Source organism: Malaclemys terrapin, chromosome 12 (assembly GCF_027887155.1).
Source record: "Malaclemys terrapin pileata isolate rMalTer1 chromosome 12, rMalTer1.hap1, whole genome shotgun sequence".
NCBI classification, from domain to species: Eukaryota; Metazoa; Chordata; order Testudines; family Emydidae; genus Malaclemys; species Malaclemys terrapin.
Genome location: NC_071516.1, coordinates 2,740,423 through 2,763,205, shown reverse-complemented (window position 1 = coordinate 2,763,205; position 22,783 = coordinate 2,740,423). Strand labels below are relative to the sequence as shown.

Sequence of the window (22,783 nt, the reverse complement as noted above, 5' to 3'; positions counted from 1 at the left end):
ACAGAACCTTATTCTGCATCTGCCTTTCATTAAAAACATATTCTAAACAGTAATTGAGTGGCATTTGACCTCTGTAACCATTGATCAGATTAGCCAATAACCCGTTTCAAGTGTCTAAAGGGTGGAAGCTGTGTCAAATGATTTTGTGATCTGATTAAGCATAGAATTGAATTAAGTTGTGGGAGTGGGTGGAAGGTGAAGGGTGCTGTCGTGTGAAACCCAGGGCTCATGGGATTGTGACAAAGTCATGCCGGAAATGACTGATGATGAACCTGAGTTTCTTTGTATCTTTATTGAACCAGCATGGAAGGAGGACATTGCTGGACCGGTACTCAGACACTTTCATCGGTTACAGCTGACCAGGAAGCAGAGCAGAGGAAGGTGGACCACAGAAAAGTTGGGACTTTGTCCATTAGGTGATGGCCAATCGCACTCCACCTCTACCTCCGAACGCAGTTTCCTTCTTGCTGATAGGTTGCAGTTGTAGCCCCGCCTCCAGATGATGTGGCATGAAAGGATCCTATTGGCTTAAAGGCTGAGTCAGGGGCATTTCTGTTCTGGTTTGAGCCAGGTGGCCTGGCCAGAAGACACCTCCAGCAGTTCTCAGATCTTCTCACATGGGGGCCAGGCCACACTCCTCCCCAGGTTCTGCAGATGAAGCAGCGGGAAGGGGTCCAGGGGCTGCACACACCTTCCTCCTGCTAGCGCTGAATGGTGACGTCAGGGCTCCTTAGAGCCAGGGGCAGTGGGGCTGTTAATCGGGTGTGGCAGTAACGCGGGGGAGACAGAAGAGCTCTTAGCTTCAGGGAGCGGGTGCGGCGGTGGAGGGGGACAGGAGGGGGCGCTGTGTGTCCCTCTTTGGCTGTATGTTTTGTATCTGCGAAGCGCCGAAGGGCACAGCAGGTGATCCTGCTGCTGCCGGCGGCATGATGATGGTGCTGTGCTTCTTCAGGGGGCTGTCCCGCAGAATGGGCGACAGCTGCTGCTCCTCCTCTTCCTCGCCCCCTCGCGCAGCCCTGCCCAGCACGCACGCCAGGGCGCCCGCCGCCCCCAGGGCCCCGGCCATGGCGCACAGGACAGTGCCCACCAGTCTGCAGGTCACCAGGGCATGGTTATAGGCCATCGCCTGCAGGTCAAGCACCATAAACTCTTCCTCGCCGATGCCCTCCAGCTTCGGGGGCACCAGGTACCCTGTGGCCAGCGCTGCGGCTCCAATCAGCAAGAGCAGCATTCCCGCTGAGAGACTCACCTGGGGGCCGGGATGCAAAGGGCTCCGTCAGCGTGCTACCAACGAGAGGAAAGGCTCTACCACGGGGGATGGGGACAGAATGGCCTAGGCACTGACCTGGCACCCCCGAGAGCTGGGTTGCTAGTCCTGGCTCGGCCCTTGGGCACTCCCTCCCCCGCTCTGGGCCTCTGTTTCCCCTCCCACCCTTTGTCTCTAGACTGTCTGCTCTTCAGGGCAGGGACTGTCTCTTGCAGTGCCTGGCACCCAGCGCACCTAAGACAAATTAACAACCCCAGCCCCACGGCGAGGACCCCACCATAACCCACTAGTCCATAGCCCAGCTCGGAGAGCCCTAGGCAGTAACCCAAGGCCTGTGGCCAGCGGCTAGAGCCTGGACTCTACATTCAAATTCCCAGCTGGTAGGGCCCCTGAATTAGGCATGGAAAATGTTGCCCGATGAGCTGAGTCTGTGCCCAGGATCCCCGCTTTCATTGCAGGCCAGGAGTTGGGGCATCTCTGAGTCTGTGCCCAGGGCCCCCGCTTTCATTGCAGACCGGGGGATGGGGCGTCTCTGAGTCTGTGCCCAGAGCCCCCACTTTCATTGCAGGCTGGGGGATGGGGCGTCTGTGAGTCTGTGCCCAGGGCCCCGCTTTCATTGCAGGCCGGGGGATGGGGCGTCTCTGAGTCTGTGCCCAGGGCCCCCGCTTTCATTGCAGGCCGGGGGATGGGGCGTCTCTGATTCTGTGCCCAGGGCCCCCGCTTTCATTGCAGGCCGGGGGATGGGGCGTCTCTGATTCTGTGCCCAGGGCCCCCGCTTTCATTGCAGGCCGGGGGTTGGGGCGTCTCTGATTCTGTGCCCAGGGACTGATTCATTTGGGGGAGATGTCAGCTGATCTCTGGGCTACCTGCACAGTTGACCTGGTGACCCTGCACCGTCACATGACCAGGTGGGGAAGCCCCGGCTTGAAATCCTCCTGAGCGCTGAGCTCCTTCCTCCTCTCTGACTAGCTGGGAAGCAGCGAGACGTTGCACCTTAGGGCCGTAGCGTGGTGGGCAGCTTGCATGCAAGGGGTTGGAACTGGGGGCAGGGAGTCAAGACTCCTGGGTTGCACCCCCCTCTGGCCTGAGACAAGCAGGTCTCAGCCTGTGTGTGCCTCAGTTTCTTCCTCTCTAAAAAGGGGCTAAGGATCCCTCCCTGCCAGGGCTGCGTGCTGGGAAGTGAGTCGAGACCCTCCGATAAAAGGGGAGTTGGGATTGGGACAGCGGGGGGGGGGGGGGGGGTTTCTCCTCTGAGTCCCCAGCGGTTCCTAGTGACCAGTGTCCAGACATCGGCTCTTCGCTGCCTCATTGACGCTAGACAGGCGCACGCTTGTAACTCAGCCTGGGAACAACTTAGCGAGGGCTGCGGGAATTCTCCCTCAGCAGCCAGCTTTAGATGCGGATTGGAAGGTTTTCTCCAAGATCGGCTCTAGTTCAAACAGGGATTATTTCAGGGAAGTCCCAGGGCCTGTGCTGGACAGGTCGGACTAGCTGATCACAGTGACCTTGGAGTCTGTGGGTTGAGCAGAAGCCCAGGGCTGGGCTAGATGGAGTTGCTGCTTGCCAGCACGGAGGGGAGAGGTCCTGGGGAGGGGCAAGCTAGGGCTGCATTGGCTGAGCTGTGAGGGGGAGGCCGGTGCCGTACCTGCCTGCACGGTCCCTCAGCCGGACGACTCTGCAATCCAGAGAGCTGGGTGATCGCTGATGGCTGAACTGCCCGGCATCTCCGGCATGCTCTACCTCATCCTCCTCTGACCCTGGGGGAGGGTGTCTAGCCTCCTAACTGCGGGGCCAGAGCGGGTCTCTGAACAGGACACGCCAGGCAAGCCAAACCGGGGAGGAGGGGAAGGAACCCAGGCTCTTACTGTGGGCTGGAGAGTTTCAGGGGGAAATCCTGGGATGGGGCGTGACCGTCCCAGAGGTGACACCCAGGTAGGGGGAGTGACCCTTGACCCCAGGCTCTGGGAGCAGAGCACCTCCCAACAGGGGCTAATGATGCTGACATGGTTCTTACCTTCCAGACGAGGGAGGGCCATCCGCCATGGGCACGGGAGAGTGGGGGTTCGGTCACGTCATCAGCCAGACCGGCACCGGTGCAGTCCTCGTAGAAGAGGTGAAGGTAGGAGCGGACCCCGTACCACTTCCCACGCTCCACGTTGGGTCCCCGGCTGCAGCCGCACGACTGGTCGCGGGCAGGCATGGGGCCTGGGGAGGGGATTGAGAACGCTCAGCAGGACGTGCCTTTGCTACTGATGTTAAGCTCGGGGACGTGAACTCCTCCAGGAGCGGAGCTAGCCCTGTGCCCCATGGGCACGGCGCATCAGGGATACCCACGAGACACATCCGGGCCCCATCCCCAGCCGGATGCCAGGACACGACCTCAGCCAGACATTCATGTCCTGTCCCCTGTGTCTGGCTAGAGGGCATCCCCTAGTGGTTAAAAGACAGGACTCCTGGGTTCCAAGCTGTGCTGATACCTAGCCAAGTGGCCTTGGGCCAGTCACTTAAATCTCAGTATGACTCAGTTTCCCCAGCTGTGAAGAATGTTCCCCCTGCTCTTTCTGAGCATGCCCCCACCCATTTTGTGGGGCAGGACACCACCAAGCTGGGTGCCACCTCCCTCCCATGGTGGGGTGGGCTCCCAGAGCCCTCGCCCAGCTGGAGACGCCAGGGAGCAGTTTCGCCTTCATCTTGGTCAGGACGTGATGTTTGAAAGCTGGGGGCAGAGAGGATCTGGTTAGCCAGAGCTGAGGGGTTAATGGCCAGGGCATGGGATAATAGTATCCGGGGGGATGGGGAGCCAAGGGGCGGGCATGGGGACAGGAGTGACAGCTCTGAACCACCACCTCACCCTCCTGAGAGTGCCTCCTGCTGGTACCAAGGAGACATGGGCATTCTCAGCGAGTCAGGCCTAATATCCTAGGCCCATGGGAAGCTGGACTGGGCTCTTCAGAGCAGGGACAGCCCTTGCTGAGCCAAGACCCTGCTCCCACGGCTCCCCTGCTCAGCATCAGGTTCCTGCCCCATTGATATCAAGGAGGGTTTGGCCAGGACCGGAGCCCATCATCCTGTGGGCAGAATCAGCCTGCAGGACCTGGGAAGGGCCAATGAGATGATTGCTGGGTCACCTCCCACCAGGACGTTGCGGGAACCTGCAGCCCTGTGCTTTGCAAGCCTTGGGGCAGCCGGGGGGCAGCGTGACCGTCACGTGCCCGCGCTCCCTGGCGATCGGTTCCAGAGTCACTGGCTTTCGTGGGAGCTGAGATTGACACCTCTGGTGCACCCACCCACCGGGGGACCCTTCCTAGGTCCCAAACACCAGCCGGCCCTGCTGCTGAACAGAGACTGGCTCCATCCTTCCTATGGGCCCGGCCCCCTGCTAGGAGCGCAGTGGGGCTGCAGGAGTTCCACTGCTTGCAGAATTGGGTATCCCCAGTTACCCAATTGAGTGAGAGGAGAAGGAGGAGCTGGGAGCACTCGGCTCTGCCTCTTCATGCTGAAGCAATCCCCCCCCCACACACACACACACTTTTCCTATAGCGTTCACACCCACCCTGTCCTGCCTTTCCCCACCAATCAACGGGTCCGCCTGCAATGGGGCTGATTGGGCATTGCCATGGGAACTGCCTCACTGGGCCGCAGTCACAGCTGGGGCTGGACATGCTGACAGCAGAGCCGGTGTGTGGGGAGGGGGTGGAAATGGCAGAGCCTCCCTGCGGGGGACGAGGGGCAGGGGAGAAGGGGGACCCCTTCAGTCCCAGGGGGAGGGGTTTGAGAAGGATCTAGGGGCCAAATTCCTCGCTGGAGTAACCCTGGTGGAGTCACCGGAGTCGCACCCAGGGGCTGCTCTGAGAGGTGGGTCCCCCCACCCGCTGAAAGCCCTGTCCAGCACACTGAGTTTCTGTGTTAATTTCAGGGAGCCCAGGCCTGGCTGGGGCCTTGCGCTCAGCACCGACACATCGCCCAGCCAGAGAGACATGCCACGGGGCCTGGCATGGCGGAGGGTGATCCTGCACCCACAGGGCCTGTCTGCCAGGCCGTGGTGGTTAGCACAGGGTCATCCGAGAAGGCACCTCCCATCCTTGAGGAGCAGCGGCCTGGGAATAACCCCCTGCCCCAGTTCCGGCCAGTCGACCCATCCCTACCCGCATGGGCTACACCCCGATGCTGGGTTTGTGGCCCGGTTACTGGCACTGGGGCGTTTGTCATTCCTTCCCCGCTCCTGTACCGAGAAGCCCCATGTCCAGGCACGAGGTGTCTGTGAGGGGGCCCTGTTGGCCCCAGACATCAGAAAATCTCCCCCGCTCCTTGGCTGGTGAGTCACAGGCGAGTAAACGCTACTGTCTGCCACGCTGCATCTCATTCTCACGCCCAACACCCCCCTCCCCGCCGATCGCTCCCCCCCTTCCTTCCTGCACTTCCATACATGTCCAGGATTTTAGCCCATCGATTTCCCCTTGTGCCCTGCTTGGCAGAGCCGTGCCAAGCCGCCTCCCCCGTGGTGTAACCTGCGGCAGTTCATGGAGCTGCCCCCGCTGCCCTTACCGCTGGTTGAGCTCCTAGCGCATCCTTTCCCCTCTGGGTTCTTCTCTGGGGATGGCCCCTTTGCTTGCGGGACGCCCTCCGGACCGAGACCCGTAGCGGGACGACAGATCTTGCTCCGACGGTATCCAAACTGCAACGGGCGCCTCCTCTCTCTGGCTGGCTGGGAAGCAGAGGGCGCCAGCTCGTGCCAGGGTTTGGCGGCCGGCGGGAGCTGGAGTTATTTTTCTTCTCCAAAGGGCTCAGCAGCACCCGCTGAATTGGAGGGGGCGAAAGGGGAGGGAGCAGGGCTGTGGGGGGCAGGCAGGGCAGCAAGGAGGGGGCGATGGAGAAAGAGCTGTTTACCTGTTGCAGTGGCCGGCTAGCCCAGCATCTGTCTGGCGTTTCCCAGCCAGCAGAAGCTTGTGAGAGACTAGCTACGCACAGCCGTGGAGCTGAGCAGTGTCTGAGTCAGAGGAAGAGAGAGGATGCGTGGCTGTGTGTGTCAGCGGGTCTGAGGGGATGGGAGCATGTGGAGGAGCCGTCAGTCGCAGCGCTGGGGAGTGCGGTGTGCCGGGGGCTGCCAGGCAGAGCATGACCCCAGCCTGGCGGTTCAGCAAGGGCCCATCTTGGCTGGCAGGGCAGCCACGTTGGTGGCAAGATGAGAGGGGCAGAGTGGAGAGCCACTGTCTCCTACGGTTCATGGGCAGGGCAGGCCTGCAGCGTCAGACTCTGCCCCCCGGCAGGATTCAGGTCTCGGAGACACTGGTGTAAACCCAGGTCTAGGATCCCTGAGAGTAGAATCCAGCTCCAGGCCTCTGGGTGTGATGGCTGGTCCAGCCTCCAGGGCATCCGGCAGCCCCCTTGCTGGGCTTCCCAGGGACATAGTTTTCTCCAGAGAGCCCAGCCAGGCTGGCAGGGATGAGAATCTCCCTCAGCCGTGGAGTTTCACGGTCAGCTTGTAGCTTCGAGGGCATGTCCACAGCTTCCTGTTGTGCCGTCAAATCAAAGGCAGCTCCCTCGAAATCCATCGCCTTCCCCTGGGGCTTGCCCAGTGACCCAGCAGTTACTGACCAAGCACGGCCTCTCTGTAGGAACCACATTGCAAAGGGCAGAGCTGGGATTAGAACCCAGGCCTGACGCACAGCCCCACCCCCCTGCTAGGCAACGCTCCCCTCCCTGAGCTCAGACTAGAACCCTGGAGTCCTGCCTGCAGCCCGTGCTCTAGCTCACTAGCTCTCCAGGCCTCCCTTAGAAGCAATGTTCTAGCATAGCTAGGGCCGGCCGCAGGTTTGCTGGCTGTATGGGCTGCGTTTTGGCCTGATGTGGTGCTGGTAGCACCTTCCCCGGCTCCCTGCCCTTGGATGGCACATAATGTTCCTTGCTCCCGGAGCCTGCGCAGGGACAGATGGCGCCTAGCTCTGAGCGGGGGAGCCCCAGCATGGCGGGGTGACACAGCAAGGCCTGACCCCAAGTTTGGAGCCACAGAGAGCCTTTTTGGTCCCAATGGCTTTCTCTCCTGAAGGCCTCGTCTCTGTGTTTCTCCACCCCCTTCTCTCTCCCCGGTCCTTCTCTTCCATTCTCCCCACTTCTGCGCTGTCTCCCCAGCCTGCCAGTCTTCTCTTTCAGCTCCTCTCCTGCCAACAGCCCCCCTCCATGTTCCTGCCTGGCGACTGAGTGCCCTGCAAAGAGGAATGATCTGCAGCTACTCTCCCTGTGCTCTGATCGTCTGGGGCAGAGATGGCGCTGGGCAGAGATGGTGCAGCGAAGGGGCACCCGTTGGGCGTGCTGCAGCGGTCCATCGAAGGAGCTGTGAGCATGCAGCACATGGCCTCTCAAAGGCTCTGTTGCTGGGGCAGAATTCTGACCCTGCATTCAGCCGATCACAGCGGTTGCTAAAACAACATCCCTACGGTGGGTTTGGAAACCTTCTGTTGCTAACAAACCCGGAGGAAACTGAGCTGCTGCTAGGATGCTCAGGTGAACCCAGGGGTGCGGACGGCACACCCAGGAGTCTACCTCCCATTGCTCTGAGGTCGAGCAATCCTGGATACTGGGCTGTACGTGACCATGGCAGCTGGGACCCAGCACGAGGCTGGGCACCCCAGAGACACTGATGCCTACTGGGAAAGTGGGCACATCATAGGCACAGAGACGTGGCATAGCATTCATAGGGCAGTGAGTGGGGGAGGGATTTAGTCATGGTGGCTGCTGCACTGAGAATAACCCAGTGCCCTTTGGGTCACGAAAACCAGGGCCAAAGCCTGCTGCTCGGTCACCACTGCGCCGCTCCGGGAACCCGCTGTGGGAGTACAGTCTGCTCTGGCTGTAGGTCCTGCTGTGTCTGCCTGCGTGCCCCCTCCCTGCACGCCTGGAGCTGGGGGGATGTCAGGAGGGGATCCAGGGAGCAGGTTACGCTGCTGCTGCTGTCACTGTCTCCCCACTTTACCAACTCCCTGCCTTGCTTACAGCGTCCAGCCCCAGAAGCAGAGGGGCCGTGCCCAGCCCTCCACACCTGAGGCTGGTGATAGCAGGTCCGTCTCTCTCCACTCAAAGGCGAACACAGAGTTTTAATGCGAGCCGTTACGCTCAGACTGGATGTCTCTAAAAGAGACGGTCTGGCTCAGCCAGCGACGAGGGGCTGGGTGCAGGAATCCCTGGGGGAGACTCTCAGGCCTGTGCTTTGCAGGAGCTCAGCTGAGATGATCCTAATGGGCCCTTCTGGCTGGCAGATCTCTGCAGCTGATCATGGCAGAGTCCGCACAAAAGTTTTTCCAGACTGTCCGGACGGGATCATTTGGACCTCAGTTTTCAGTCGCTGCCCAACATCGAGCACACTAGGAATTCAGAACAGAGACGTGCCTTACGCTTTGTCATGGTGGGGCTCAGCTCTCAAATGTAGATTGGACATAACTAGCACCCTTCCAAATTTAGGGCCAAGTTCTGCTTTTGGTTGGAAGGGTATAATCTGGAGTCACTCTGGATTTAATCCAGTGTGAGATCAGAAATTGAGCCATAGAGAGGCTAACTCACAGGGCTCAACTGGGCTTTGTAGAGAGTGTGGTGAGTGGAAGTTGGATAGATGGTTGATTTAATTCCAAGTATCTAAAGACCTGTTTTTCCTCATTCTCCCAGTAGGAATTGATGATGGGAAAGGATCTGTGTGAAGTCCAGGGGAGATGCAAGGCACATGAGAAGAAAGGAATAACTGAGGGGCTAGAAATATAAAAGGAAGAGGAAATAACTGGATTGGGGAGACTACAGAAAAAAACTGACCTTTGGGTTGGCTTATTATAACATGGGACGGGATGCAACATTTGGAATCTACTCTTTTCCCCTCCAAAAAAATAAAGTTTTGGGGTATTCAGATGCTGGGGTTTGATCTGGATCCAAGCTCCCTCAAAACGTAGTGGGGATTTGGTTTGGGGGACCTATCCCTAGCAAACGTTAGATCCAGCCAAGCAGGGACCCACAGCCCCCTGGTTACGTGTTTGGTCCTGCTGTCACCTTGGTAACAGCTGCTTGGAGAGCAGAGGAGAAGATGAAAACAAGAGAGTTGGGTGTTAATTCCTTCGGGCGCCTTGGAGACAAGGCTTCCGGGGCAGAGGGGTGTATTTGGATCTCGAGTCTCCCGTTGTTGTTGTTGTTGTGCTCAGATTTATTTTACTATGTAAATGCGGTGGGATTAGAGGACGTGGCTCAGAGGCGTGAGCTGCCCTGCAGTTCACCCAATCCTGTAATTCCCCAGCTGGTGTAATAACTTTCTAATACTGGATACAGACAAGAGACCAGCTGCCCGGCCTAATCCAGCCATGAATTTCGGAGCAGTTCTAAAGGGATTTGAATGGCTCTATTATTTCCACATGGGTTTTATCTGCGGCAGGGGTGAGTTTTTTCAATTCTTCCCGGAGCTTCTCGGCAGTTGGCTCAGGGGACGGCTCGTTTGCCATGAGTCATAGGCCGGCGCCACCGCCCTGTTGCCACGGAGACAACTTTCGCTGGATGCTGAAGTTGACATTCATAGGCCGTTGGTTCTGGAAGGTGGAGCTGGGAGGCTCTTGCCACCCCAACGATAATGGATGTAGGGGTGTCCTGAGCCCCTCTGGAAGGATGAACACGCAAGAGATCCTACAGGAGCTGCTCAAGCCATCGGGTCTGGTCTGCTGACGCTTCGGAGGAGAGCAAATAAACCCCATTAGAACCTCCGGCGCCTTCCCCCCATGCGTCTCAGTGCTCTTTGGGGACATTAAACAGGAGCAGTTTGCTGCTGGGGGTTAGCTGACTTGCCCCCCCCCCCCCAGGTGTGCCAGGCTACACACCGTGTAGGGACCCCCATCCCAATCCACTGATACCCTGACCTGTCGAGTCAGACATCCCCATCGAAGGATCACAGCGGTTGAAGCTCTGAGCGAAGTGCTTAGCCCAGAAGGCACAACAATGCTGCCTTGCTAGCTAGCCAAGGAAGGGGAGAGTGGTACTTAGTGGCTTGGGGTGAAGTCCTGGCCCCACTGAAGTCAATGGGAACTTTGCCATAGATTTCAGTCTAGCCAGGATCTCAGCCATGGCCTCCACGAGGTCGATGCTAGTCCAAGCTCCAACGGTGTGATCATGGGCAAGTCTCTTACCCTCCCCAGCTGCTGCTTCTGGGGAGAGTGGCTGCAGGCTGCAGCGAGGCACACCGAGAACCGGGGAAGCAGGACAGCTGGGCCCTCCCCACAGCCCAGTCCATCCAGGCCTCTCTGCCAAGCCTTGCCCACACGTCGGACTAGCAAGCACTAACCACAGGGGTGGGTTTTGTGGGGCAGACTGAGAACACCGGCTGCTGGACAGGGGCCCGATGGCAACCTAAGCGACCTCCAATCCTTGCTGTCACGGGACTGATTTCAGTCGGCAACCCAGGGAAAGGCTCCAGCCCCTCTGCCTCTGGGCTGCCTGTTTCCCTGGACTGCTCTCCCATCTGCCTGGTATGTCCGACGTGTCTTCCGGGTCCCTCAGGCCCCTTTGTGCTCCGGCCTGCCACCGGGAGGCTGAGGGTTACCTCCCTGCCCTTGGCACTACCCAGCCTGCTCTAACCTGGTTGCTCTGGCAAACCCAGCTCCCAGCCTTGACGTCTCTCCAGGCTCCGGGTGCTGGAGCCTGTCTTGTGTAACAGGTGAAGGGGGCTGGGCTTGTGTCTAGCACTCAAGTGACACTGACGACAGCTGGGCTGGTGTTTGACACGGATGTTTAAAGGAGGGTGAGTTTTAGGCCTCAAATTGTTACAACAGGACAGGGAAAGTCCAGCAGAGTCTAAACGTTTGGGGTTTGGTGTGTTTTTAAAATCTACCCTTTCCATGGTTAAGCTCTTTCTTTTTCTTTCAAAAAAGGTTTATATTTGTGGTACCCACAATAACCAAGGTATTGTGCCCCCTGCTGGCTCTTTGGCAGCTGCTAACGAGCCAGACCCCAGTGACACTGAGGCCCAAAGGGCGCTTTGGCAGGACATCATGCTTTCTTCAAGGGACTGATTTGATAAAATCATCTGTGTTCATTTCAGCTTCAAGCCAGACCTGGTGACTGAGTTCCTGTTTGCCACACACACAGTCCTGCCAGCCGCTGAGTGCCCCCTCCCCTTTATCATGTGCGTGTGTGCATACACGGCACACAGAGGACACCGCACAGACTGCACGCACCTTTAAAGGTAACTCAACACTTTATTCTTCTCTCAGCTCCCAGCCTTCCCTGCAAAGCAAACAACGAACACGTAATTTGCTATTTTAATGGGAGAAGCAAATCCCAGACATTGTCTCAGGGGGAGAATTTGCTTTTTCACTATATTAAAAACGGGGCCTGTCCCGGAGTTCTGGCCGTTAAGAGTGGAGGGACTTTGGGGCCGGGGGGTTGAGTTTTAAGTGATTCTGTTGGGCGGCGGCACCGTCGGAGCCTCTGGGACATAAAGGGCCCTGTGACCTGCTTCAGGGTCTAGTTTCCTCTTCACTCCCCCCCTTTCCTTGGGTGGAGGGTTGTTACCGTCCCCCAAGGTATCGTCCTGTCTGTAGCTGCTACCTCCGCTGGCCAGCAGATGTCTCCGTGAACCACACAGCAGCAGCCTCGTTTCCTGTCTGTTGGTCTCCTAGAAGCGTGGGGGCACCCTGCCCTGGACTGCTGTGATGCTCAGGCAGGTCTGGGGGATGGTGCCAGAGAAGGAGAAGAGAAGACTAGAGGCAACTGGGTCCCTGTACAGTCTGGCTCCCTTGAGACACTTGTAACGCACCCTCTGCCCCGTAGGACGGAGGCTGGTGGTGGGTGCAATGCAAAGGCTGCGTCACTTTGCCTGCGAGGTTTCCATACACCCCTGTGTGCTGATGAATCACGCAGAAAGAGGTAGCAGGTTCCCGGGGAGGGCCTAGTGACCTGAGCCTTGGGTTGGAAACACCTGAACTGCTGCAAGCACAGGCCTGTGTCCATGCAATTTCCTGTGGCACAGAGAGAGGTGCCTCATCAGAGACGGAAAACCAAGGTCTTGTCTGCTTTGTGTGGGCATGAAAGAATTCCCGGCACTGTTCCAATGGTTTCCTTGAGCAGAACTCCCCCCAACCCTGGCTGAATGCCAGCTCTCTGTCTGTCTGCTGCCCTATACCCCAGAGGTGGCTGCATTTCCGTGATGCTGCATATAGTGGTATGAAATACTGTTGGATGAAATGCACCGTATGCATGTGAAAGGGAACCTCACTTTCCCTGCCTGTCAGAGGGGGGGATACTAATTCCTACCTGCCTTTGGAAAGTGCTTTGAGATGCCAGGATGAAAACGCTGTGGAAGCACAAAGTTAGGGGACCATGGTGCAAGCAGAGGCTGGAGCTGGGAATGTGGCTCTCTGCTCCCTTGCTCTGGTGTGGAGCTCTTGTGAGAAGGGGCATATTACAGCTGGACATGGGGACATTCAGGGATAAGCCAGAAACAGAGCATTTAGCTCTACTGACTACTGTGAACAGCTCCAGGGAGGGAATGAATGGGGACTGGAGACGGTCGGCATGGAGAGCGGGGAGGAAATTTTCCACAAAAAGGGAATTTTGACCCAGAATCCAATGAAATTCACGAAAACATTTCTGCGAGATTTGTAATGTATTGGGGGGGGGGGGGGATTTCTGTTCTCCCAGCTTTCCGGGTGTGTCTGTGGAGGGTGCGGCTCCTGGTTCTAGGGCACTGCTGCAGACAGAGCCTGGGGATTTGCCCCTTCTACATTGGAAGTATCTGTGCAGCAGAACTACAGTGAGAGTCGCCCTTTTCGGCCGCAGCGGTAGTAGCTAGGTGGTGCCTTGTGCTGAGCAGAGCTGGGCGTGGCTGGTGTTTGGATGGGAGACCGCCAAGGAAAATCTAGCCACTGCAGTTGGTGGCAATTCACTAGCGGGTGCTTTCCCCCCCAGTCAGTAGTAGATCAGCGCAGGAGTCGTTGGGCCCTGCATTTAACCCTCTTAGAATGGGTAGTGAGTCACGTCCGTACTGTTAGCTCTGCTAGGAGCCGTGATGACGTCTCGGAGCATGCCTAGCACGAACGAGAAGTTTCCCAGCACCTGGGCATGCTGAGACTGATCTGAGTGCTCATGTGGTTAGTGAAAAGGGCTGGCCTTTCGCTCCAGCCATCAGCCTTCTGAGTGAGTTACAACAGTGGTTTTCAACCAGGGGACACGTCCCTTTGGGGTCCTCAGAGATCTTCCAGGGGGACATCAGCTCATCTAGAGATTTGCCTAGTTCTACAACAGGCTACAGGAAAAGCACTAGTGAAGTCAGTACCAACTAACATTTCAGGCAAGGACTTGATTATACAGCTCTCTCTGTTATTCACTGACATGTAAGTACTGTACTGTATGTATCTTCCCATTGATGTATTTTATAATCCCATGGGAACAATGAGAACGGAAGCAGTTTTTCAGTAATAGTGTGCTGTGACCCTTTTGTGGTTTTATGCCTGATTTTGTAAGCAAGTAACTTAGTGAAACTGGGGTGTACACCACTGTGTTACAGTATCCCAGCCAAAGTCCAAGTCAGGCCATTACATGCTGCTTCCTTACACATCTCCATTGCGCTTCCAGATGGATAGTTTTCCTCTTCGCTCCCTGCCCTATGCGCACACGCGTGTGTGTCCTGTTTGTAAAGCCCCTGGAAGTGATGGCTCAGTGTGAGTGAATGGTGCTATTTGGACTCGTAAGCACATGGCTTGCGAGATTTGGCTGATTTTGTGGTGTCCGTGGGGCTGGTAAACCGGGGTTCAGCGGGCTGGATCAGAGAAAGGGGCAGGCTAGTCCTAGGGGTTCTTGTGCAAAGAGAGGGGGATTGATTCTGCTGTCACGGCAGTGTAAAGCAGGAGTAACTCCGTTGTAACCAGTGGTGTAACACTAGGGTCAGGCTGGCAGTGGAGGTGAGCTGAGACAGAAACAGAGGCACGAACCGAGTGAGAAGAGCACCTGAGGCAGACCAAGAATACACTTTATTCCATAGTTACAACAATCAGTATAACCATCAGCTGAGCTTTCACATAACCAGTCCGGGACATTTCACACACACTGTTCGGATGTACCAAGTGCCGTTATTCCCCTCATCTAAAAGCCTATTTCTCCAAGACAACAGATACAGGAACCTCGTCACTAACACAACAATACAAAAGAAAACCCAGAGCGCTTGTAGCACCATTTGCAGGCTGGAGTTTTTCTCCATCGACACCTGCTGACAACTGTAAAGCGTTGGGAGGAGGTTTGGGAAAAGGGCTGGGGGTTGCATCCCCAGAGCCCTGCTGGCCACAATCCGTGGAGTTTGTTCCTGAGACAAGTTTTTATTTATCTAGATCGATGACTCGAATGTGTCACACACACACACGCGCGCACACGGCAGCAGGGACGCGGGGAAAGGATCGTCACAGCAGAAACTAGCCAAGCGATAGAATGAGAGAGAAGTCAAATCGCGGGGGCGTCTCTAAAGCACTAAAACCACATGTCACAGCAGTTCACCATGGTTCACAACTCTTTCTCCTCTGACACAGGAAAACAAGAAAAGCCGACAGGAAGGGGGAGCGGAGAGGAAGCAAATGCTCTTTGTGCTTAAAGTCAGGAGGAAGGAGGCTGAAGAGTAGCATTTCCCTCTCCCCACCGTCCCGCTTACTCCTTCCGGGCCCGGGCTCTGCCGCTACGATCAGGCCCCTGGAGAGAGGATCCTACCTGGGGCCTGCTCCTGAGGAAGATTTAGCCTGATGGTTTGTAAAGTGACTGGAACCAGAGCCTGCTTTTCCCTGGGGGATCTCTCAGGCCAGGCCAGGGAGAGCCCAGCATCCCCCGCAAGGGGCAGAGAGAACCTGCTCTATCAGGGGTGGACAGGACAGGTTTGGCCTGTAGCTCTGGGGGCAGCCCCTGAGAGGAAGAGGCGAGCCTGGCCAGGACACGCTCTGCTCTGTGTTTTGCAGTAATCTTTCCAGACTGGAGTTCCCTCTACCTGAGCCCCCCACACACAGAGTAGGGGGAGGGGTCTGCAAGAGGGCATGCGCAGGGACCCAGCAGAGTGGCTTCCTACCATGCCTGGGAGCTGTGGGGATGGGGGAGGGGAAAACAGCTGGCCAATGAAACCCACCTCTTCCTACACGCGAGGGGGTGAGGACGCAGCCCCCACGCCCTGTCCATTCTGCTCTCCCCTTCCCGACAGGCCTTCTGAGCCGCTGGGCTGGCAGAGAGCAGAAGATGCTCTTGGTGAGGCGGGACGTGTATCACATACTCTCCCCAGCACCCACACGCCCAGCCAAGCCACCTCAGCCCATGCACCTTAGGGTGGCACTGGTTGAGTCTCTGTTACTGCCCCTGCAGTGCTCGTCCCTAGTCGGGGTTGATCTGCTCCTAACCCTGGCTCCTGTCACTGGCTAAAATGTCTTCGACAGACGCAGCCCATCAGCCGCGGTACCCCTGGTTGTTCTGCTCTCCCTCTGCTCTGAGCCCACTGGCACAGACCTGGGGGCTATAAGAAAACATGAGATCCACGGGCTGGCTGCGAGGCAGATGCTGTGTGTTCGCTGGTTGCACCGCACCTGCTGACTGCCCTACAAACTACTGCCTCCAGCTGGTGTCACCTGCTAGCAGCTACCCCTATTCCTGCAAATACCCCTTACCCAGCACACCCCCAGAGCCCCTCCGTGTACAGCCCTTCAGGCCACACTTCCTCCGAGCATGCTGCTGCTCTTCGGGTGTCGCCTGCCTTGTGATCTGTGACTCAAACCCCTCAGACCAGGCGGGGCCCCATGACTGCACCAGAACGGCCTGCTGGTGACAGTCACTGCATGCACCTGCCAGTGGGACATTCCGAACGCCAAGGCCCCAACCCTGCAAGTTGCTCCGCAAGAGAAAACCCCCATGCAGTGGGGCTCTGAACGGATACGAGGACCTGCCTGTCTGGAACGCTTGCAGGCTGGGGGGTCTCAGAGGACAGCACCGGTCACGGGCAGTGATGGTGCTGGCAGCAAGGACAGTTCACAGCAGAGCCTGGGGTTTGCGGGCGTATTCCTGAACAGTCAATGCTCATTTTAAAAGTTACCCTCCGGGCCACGGCCATTGTTCTAGGGACTGGTGCATGGGAAGTGTCTGATCCCTACAAGCTAAGAGAGTCCGTGGGCCATGCTCTGGGGAGTGAAACACCCAGAACCTGCATCCCACCTGCTCCAAAAGAAGTGGTCCACTTCCCTGGGTCGCAGGAAGGCCCTGCCTGGGAGCACTGTACTGGCAACCCTGCAGTCCCTGCCACGAGAACGCGTTGGGAGCTGAAAGCACCCAATCGCTGTGAATATCAGCCAACACTTCTCCTTCCAAACAGCCAAGTCCGAACCTGTTCCCCTGAAGGCCGGGGCTTCACTGGGACAGGGCCAGCCCCAGCACCGGCTGTGTTCAGGGGATATGTTACTTTCTCAAGTTGCTGACTTGCTTTCCTCACCTTGGGAGGGCTGACGCCAAGGCAGCCAGGCTGTGGATTCTGGTGACATCTGGAAGCAGGCTGGCAGAACCAGCCCCAGAAAGGTCCATTTACAGCACCGAGTAAAGACCCGGCCGCCTCTGACTCAGCCCAGCACAGGGCCCTGCAGGCAGCAGGGCGCGCCCGGGGGCTGCCACTGCTGGGCAGAGCTGAGTCACCACCAAGGGTGTCTCGTGCCTTGCTTGGATGCAGCGCAAGAAAAGAGACAAATTCCAAGAAGGCCCCTAGATCCTAAAGGATTCTGGGTGTCCAGGAAAGTGCTGGAGGGGACAGACCCTCCTGCAGCCAGCATGTGCGAAGGGCACTTCAGCGGCTGGATTCCTGAGGATCAGAAGTGATGGTAGAGCCAGTCCCCCCAAGTCCTTTAAAGGCAGGCCCTCCTCTGTGTGGGTATAAAACCCTTGGGGATCATTGACCTGCCAGGTGCCCTGCTGGGAAGGGAAGGGGGGTGGGGTTTTCATTACAATGGGCCTGTCTGGCCTCTGCCTGGGGGGGAAGGAAGCTGCGGGGGAAGAGCTCTGCATGAGTGACGCAGATGGGCTGTAGTGTCCCCGCCTCATACCACTGCAGGTGAATGGGCTGCCTTGAGCAGGGGATCTCGGGCAGCATCTGTAATTCATGTGGCTTTCCATGGGTTTATTTGGTTTGCTACGGTCTGTTCACGGCATTGTATTTTAACGGCTTGCATGCCTCGGTGCGGGAGAAGGAAAGGTGAGGCTGATATGGGAAACATTTGTTCTGCTCAGTAAGGATCCCTTGCTTCATTATGGTCTCAGTGCTCTTTAAACCTAGTTTATAAATTTGAATCCATATCTACACACACACATATCTATAATATTTCTCAAACGTATCCCGAGAGCTCAGCTGATCAGCTGGGGAATAGGGGGTTGGAATGTCCTTGGGAAAGGACTTCCTGAACACGCCCACTTGTCCCCGTTTAAAGTCCAACATCTGGGCCATTTAAACTAAAGCCACTTAGATCACGGGTTGGGATCGCGGGTTGACTCAAAAGCCAACAGAGATCTACATGTGGCCCTGCACAGGACCTGATTTTCAGAGGCACCACTCACCCATAGCTCCCAGCGGAGGTGGTAGGTGCTAGGCATTTCTGAAGATCATGCCGGCATTAAGAGCCTGGACTTTTGGACTCACGTTGTTTCATACGGCTAGACAGTTTCCTAGGGAAGGAGATCCCATTCATACCCGAGCGACTCCGGACTCTGAGCTTCGGCCGAGTCTGAATGGAAATCCTCCCAGCTGTGGGCACTGGGGAATTCTGACCTAGAGTCAAGCGGCCACCTGAGAAACAGCCCAGGACAGGTGAGGCAGAGCTGCTGAGAAACAAGGGGACAAGCCCTGCCCCGAATTCTGCAGCAATATGGCACCCCAGCATGGCTGTGTTCAGGGTGCTCCCCTTCCTGAGAGATGGCCCAGGGGCTGCCTCACTTTGGGGTGGGATCCAGGGCAGAGGAGACACTGGCGAGCCGAAGGCGGATAGCTGTGGGGTGTCTTCAGGGCTAAGTCCCGTCCCAAGCCACCAACAGGACAGCGCGATCTCAGACCTGCCCCGCCCCCTCACCCTTTCCAGCCAACTGGGATTTCATCTTGCTTGGGGACCCGCTTCTTGCAGCACCCCCCCCCCAATCTCAGGTTGTGGCCAGGGAGCAGCGCGTGCCCTTTCTAGGGCCACCGAACAAAGCACATTCATACCTGGGCAGAAAGGTTCCTTCCTTCTGCAGCATTGTACCGTGCCTTTAAATCCGAGCCTGCCATTGCAGCCATATGTTTCCAGGCAGCAGCAGGAGGAGGCGGTTTTACTGCAGGAAGGAGACATTAGCAAAGGCAAGGAAAAACCGAGCCAAAGAGCCCTTCAGCCAGGGCATTCCCTGCCAGGAAGCCCCAAGTCACTAGTCTGCAGGGAAAGCTGCCCTAAGGCCCAGCTCCACAAAAGGAGGCAGGCACTGTGAATTGTGAAGCATCCCCATGCAGCATGCAGGACAGTTTTATTCGACCTTCAGTTACAGCCCCGGCTCAGCCAGGCATCTGGCTCTGTTGTTGTTGTTGGTCCCTTTTGGGTGGTCGCTTAGGGCAGATTTCCCTGTGGCTTCCCCTCCCCAGCAAGCCCTGGATCGGCACACTGCCCGCAAAGCCGCCTCACCCTGGGCAAGTCATCAGAACGGGGCATGGGCGAGACCGGCACCGCTGGCCAAGACCAGACAGGAGCTTGAGCCTGAATCTTGAGCAGCGCCGGGCTGGTGTGGGCGAATCGCCAGCAATGCCGGGGCTCAGGGCTCAGCCACTCGGTGCTCAACTCGGGGTGCGGCGCAGAAGGAAGCAACATGTGCCCACTTTCCCTGCCTTTGGCTCACGTCTCGTATTAACAGGGAGCAGGGTACTTCCGCGGAATGGGCTCCCCGCACGGCGCAGTTGCCTGCACGAGAGTCTGGAGAGAGGAACAACAGCCTCTCGGATCCACGTGCAAATCACGTGCGTGCAACTTCGCTCTTTCCCAAAGTGAGTTGCGGGGAGCGTGCGCGCGCCGTTGCAACTAGGCAGGGACGGAGGCTTGTCCCGCCGGAGCCCCAATAAAACTGGGTATCGGAAGGGTGGGAGAGTGTGAGCTGTATGTGCTCCCTGACATCCCTATAAACCCGGGGATGGGCGGACCCGGCTGGGCTCTCTTCCCAAGGGCTGTTCGAAGGAAGAGGAGAAAAACGAAGGCAGGTTTGACAATGCACTGAAATAAAAGCAAAGGAAACCGGTGATTCCCAGACATGCAAAGGAGCGGGGAAGGAGGAAAGGGGCATGAAAATTCATTGGGAGGGGGTGGGTGGCCTCTGCTAGCAAGAGAGGGCAGGAGGGAAAAATCTGGGGTCGAAGCGAGATGGAGTGGGGGGAGTGTCTCTCAGCAGTGGAGGGATGGATGGCGGCAGAGCCATGCAGCAGCTGGAAGCAAGGGTGGGGGAAGGGGAGACGGGAGAAGAGAGGTTCACAATGAAAACCTGATTAGACAGTCACATTTCATGGCAAAATAAAGGCCGTGTCAAGCCCCGTCCTCCCCCAGGCTTCGGGAATGAAAGGTGATGGCCCAGCCCAGCCACCGAGCTGCAGCCCCCGTGGCTCTGGACCGGAGCAGGGCGACTGTACTAGCGCTGGGAGAAGTGGGTGTGTGCAGCGGGGGATGGGGTGATCGGGAGTGTCTGCCTTTGAATGTGTTCAAGGCAAAATACCTGATTCCTGCATGTAAACAGCTGGTTTTTCTTCCTGTTTTTTGATACGACCTGATTGTGGAAAAGAGTTACCTGCCGAACGCGGGACTCAGTACGTAAAGACCAAGTCCGAGATGCTGGACATCAGCCAGTCCCCAGCAATCATCTCCGTCACCTCCGGAGTGCAATAGTCCGGGAACTCAAAGTGAGAGGTGACTCCCAAGGGGAAAAGGTCGAGGTCTTTGTCGAAGACTGACCAGTCCAGGGGTCCGCAGGCTACACTCGGCTGGGCTTTCCCGGGCAGGACACCCAAGAGCTCTTCCTCCAGCTCTTCGTCAGAGGAGGAGAAGGAGGAAGGCGGGGATGCGGTTGACATCGGGGAGGGGGACCCGCTCTCTGGGGAGCTCACCTGCTCCGGGAAGGGCTGCGCGGTGGGTTCTGGGTCCTTCGGCTGGCAGGACTCAACGGAGTCATCCGTCTTGCTCCTTTTCTCCCCAGCTGCCCGCGCGGCAGGGACCATGTGCCAGAACTCCTTGCCGGGTGCCTTCGGGCAGTCCTCAAAGGGCGTCTCTGACAGCCGCACCTCTAGGAGGTCCTCTTCCATCTTGAGTGCAGACTCTCCCATCTGGCAGCTGGAGTCATGCTTGGAAGGCTGCCTTCTGCTGGAGGTGACCCGGCTGAGGACGGATGGTTTTATCTTCACGGGGAGCCTCGGCCGGGACTTGCTGGCCCCTATTTTGCCCTTTTTCCTGGGCCGGTATTTATAGTCTGGGTAGTCAGCCATGTGCTTGAGCCGCAGGCGCTCCGCCTCCTTGACGAAGGGGATCTTCTCCGAGTCCTGCAGAAGCTGCCACCTCCTGCCCAGGCGCTTGGAGATCTCAGCATTGTGCATGTCCGGCCACTGGTCCATGATCTTCCGCCTCTCGTTCTGCGACCACACCATGAAGGCATTCATGGGCCGTTTGATGTGGCCACTCGGCGTCTTGCACCAGGCAGGCTCGCCCTTGGTGCCGGCTTCCTTCAGGAGCAGGGAGTCTTTGGTGGCTAGCTGGGGACACACCTCCCTCTTGGACTCGATCGCACGGCTCCTCATGGTCCTCTGCTGGCCCATGCTGCTGCTGCTGCTGCTGAAGAATTGCTCCCAGATGCTAAACGCCAGCCAGGGTTATTTTCATTGTCCGGAAGAAGAGGAGGAGGAAGAATCTTCTGCTTGCTGAGGGCTGGGGAAGGTTCTTCAGCCCGTCCGCCCCCTTTTAACTCGGTCCCTCAAAGCAGCAGGCGAGGAAATTGATGGAAGTGGCTTGGCACCTTTACAAAAAACTGCCCTGCCTCCCTGAGATGTTTCACTCCGCCGGCCGGCCGGCCGGGAAGCAGGCTGGCTCCTGAATCAATGGACTGTGAGATTAACGCCAAGCCGGTCTCTCCTGGTGCTACACACCGGCTCGGCACTGCACCGGAGCGATGCAGGGGGCCCAGCAGCACACGAGCCCCCCAGGGCAGGGGGAAGGGGATCGATACAAAATAAATTGGTCAAAAGAATGCCGGCTCTTTCTTCCTATTCTTTCCCAGCCAGTTGCCTCCCGGTGCCTGCTCCTTGTCTCGCTGCACCCTAGCGCCTGCCTTGCTCGCCAGCTGGAGCCAGTGCCTCGCACTGCATGCTGTCTGCACGCCCTCCCCGTCTCTCTCTCTCTCTCTGGTGCCTTCTCTTGCAGCTCTGCCGAGCTGTCAGCCAGCGCTGGCTCCCCCAGACGCTCTCCGCCCCTCGTGTGCAGTCTGGGGGCTGCACCATCAGACGCCTCTAGTGTAAACACCCAGGTGCTTATTCTGTCAATGGGAGGCTCCGCCCAGGCAGGCGCGTCATTGGGTGCAGGGCAGGAATGAAGGATTTGCATCCCCCAATAGGCTTTCCCCGAGGAAGGGGTTGCTAGAGAGAATGTCAAACTTTCTCCTGATCCCACCCCCTGCTCCCCACATCACTTACCTGGGATCTGAACCAGCCCTGGGCTGACATGGCCGCAGGCCTGGGGGACACGGAGCCCCAAATTCATGGTGCAGCTTGGCGGGCAATGCCCAAGCCTCTGTTTATACAGCGCTGTGCGCCAGGACCCTGCTCTGGGGGAAGGGAACAGGTGAGAGAAGAAAGCAAGCAAATTGCCCTTGTCGTCGCTGGCGTCCCCTCCTTGCGACTCGCCGCCTCCTCCTCCTAACATGGCGTGGCTCTTTCCTGAGATCAGAAACCCGCCCGGTCCCTGCCCTGAAGAGCCTACCCTCCGCCCCAGGCAGCGAGGACACCGGGCAAAGGAGGGAGGTCAAACCAAACCATGCCACCGCAAGTTGGGTTTTGCTGGCAAGCACTGACCCATTCTGGGGCCTGGGGCAGGGGCGGACGGCCCGGAAGAGGAGGGCAGTGGCGGGGAGCGAGGTGAAAAGAGTGGGGTTTCAGAGGGCCTGGGAGAGCGATGTCATCCTGGTCTCTTGTAACTCTCCTGGTGTGAGCGGGGCAGCCCTCAGCACAATTAAAGCAGCGGGCGCTCAACCCCAACACATGCTCATAGCGCTCGCTGCTTCCCGTGTGCTGAAGATCTCGGAGCACTTGACAAACCATGCCACAGGCAGGCCCACCCCACCCTCTGGGGGAGGTCTTACTGGGACACACGCATGCTGGGGTAATGTCACTGCAGCCAGTGAGTTACACCACAGCTGAACTTGGCCTGTCGTCATTTTACAGATGGGGAAACTGAGGCGCGGAACAGGGCAATGACTTGCCCAAGGTCACACTGTGAGTCTCTGGCAGAGTGAGGACCTAAG

General features: G+C 57.7%; 2 protein-coding genes across 2 annotated transcripts; both read right to left on the bottom strand.

The window, feature by feature from the left end:
* Positions 1–273: 273 nt before the first annotated feature.
* NRSN2 (neurensin 2) lies at positions 274–6,234 on the bottom strand. Its single transcript, XM_054045990.1, has 3 exons — positions 5,813–6,234; positions 3,282–3,472; positions 274–1,249 (listed from the first exon to the last, which is right to left on the bottom strand). Exons 2-3 carry the CDS (start codon positions 3,465–3,467, stop codon positions 803–805), a joined length of 633 nt encoding a protein of 210 aa, XP_053901965.1. The 5' UTR covers positions 3,468–3,472; positions 5,813–6,234; the 3' UTR covers positions 274–802.
* A 13,565-nt stretch (positions 6,235–19,799) lies between these two features.
* SOX12 (SRY-box transcription factor 12) lies at positions 19,800–21,126 on the bottom strand. Its single transcript, XM_054045900.1, has one exon. The coding sequence runs from the start codon at positions 21,084–21,086 to the stop codon at positions 20,085–20,087; it is 1,002 nt and encodes a 333-aa protein (XP_053901875.1). The 5' UTR covers positions 21,087–21,126; the 3' UTR covers positions 19,800–20,084.
* Positions 21,127–22,783: the final 1,657 nt, after the last annotated feature.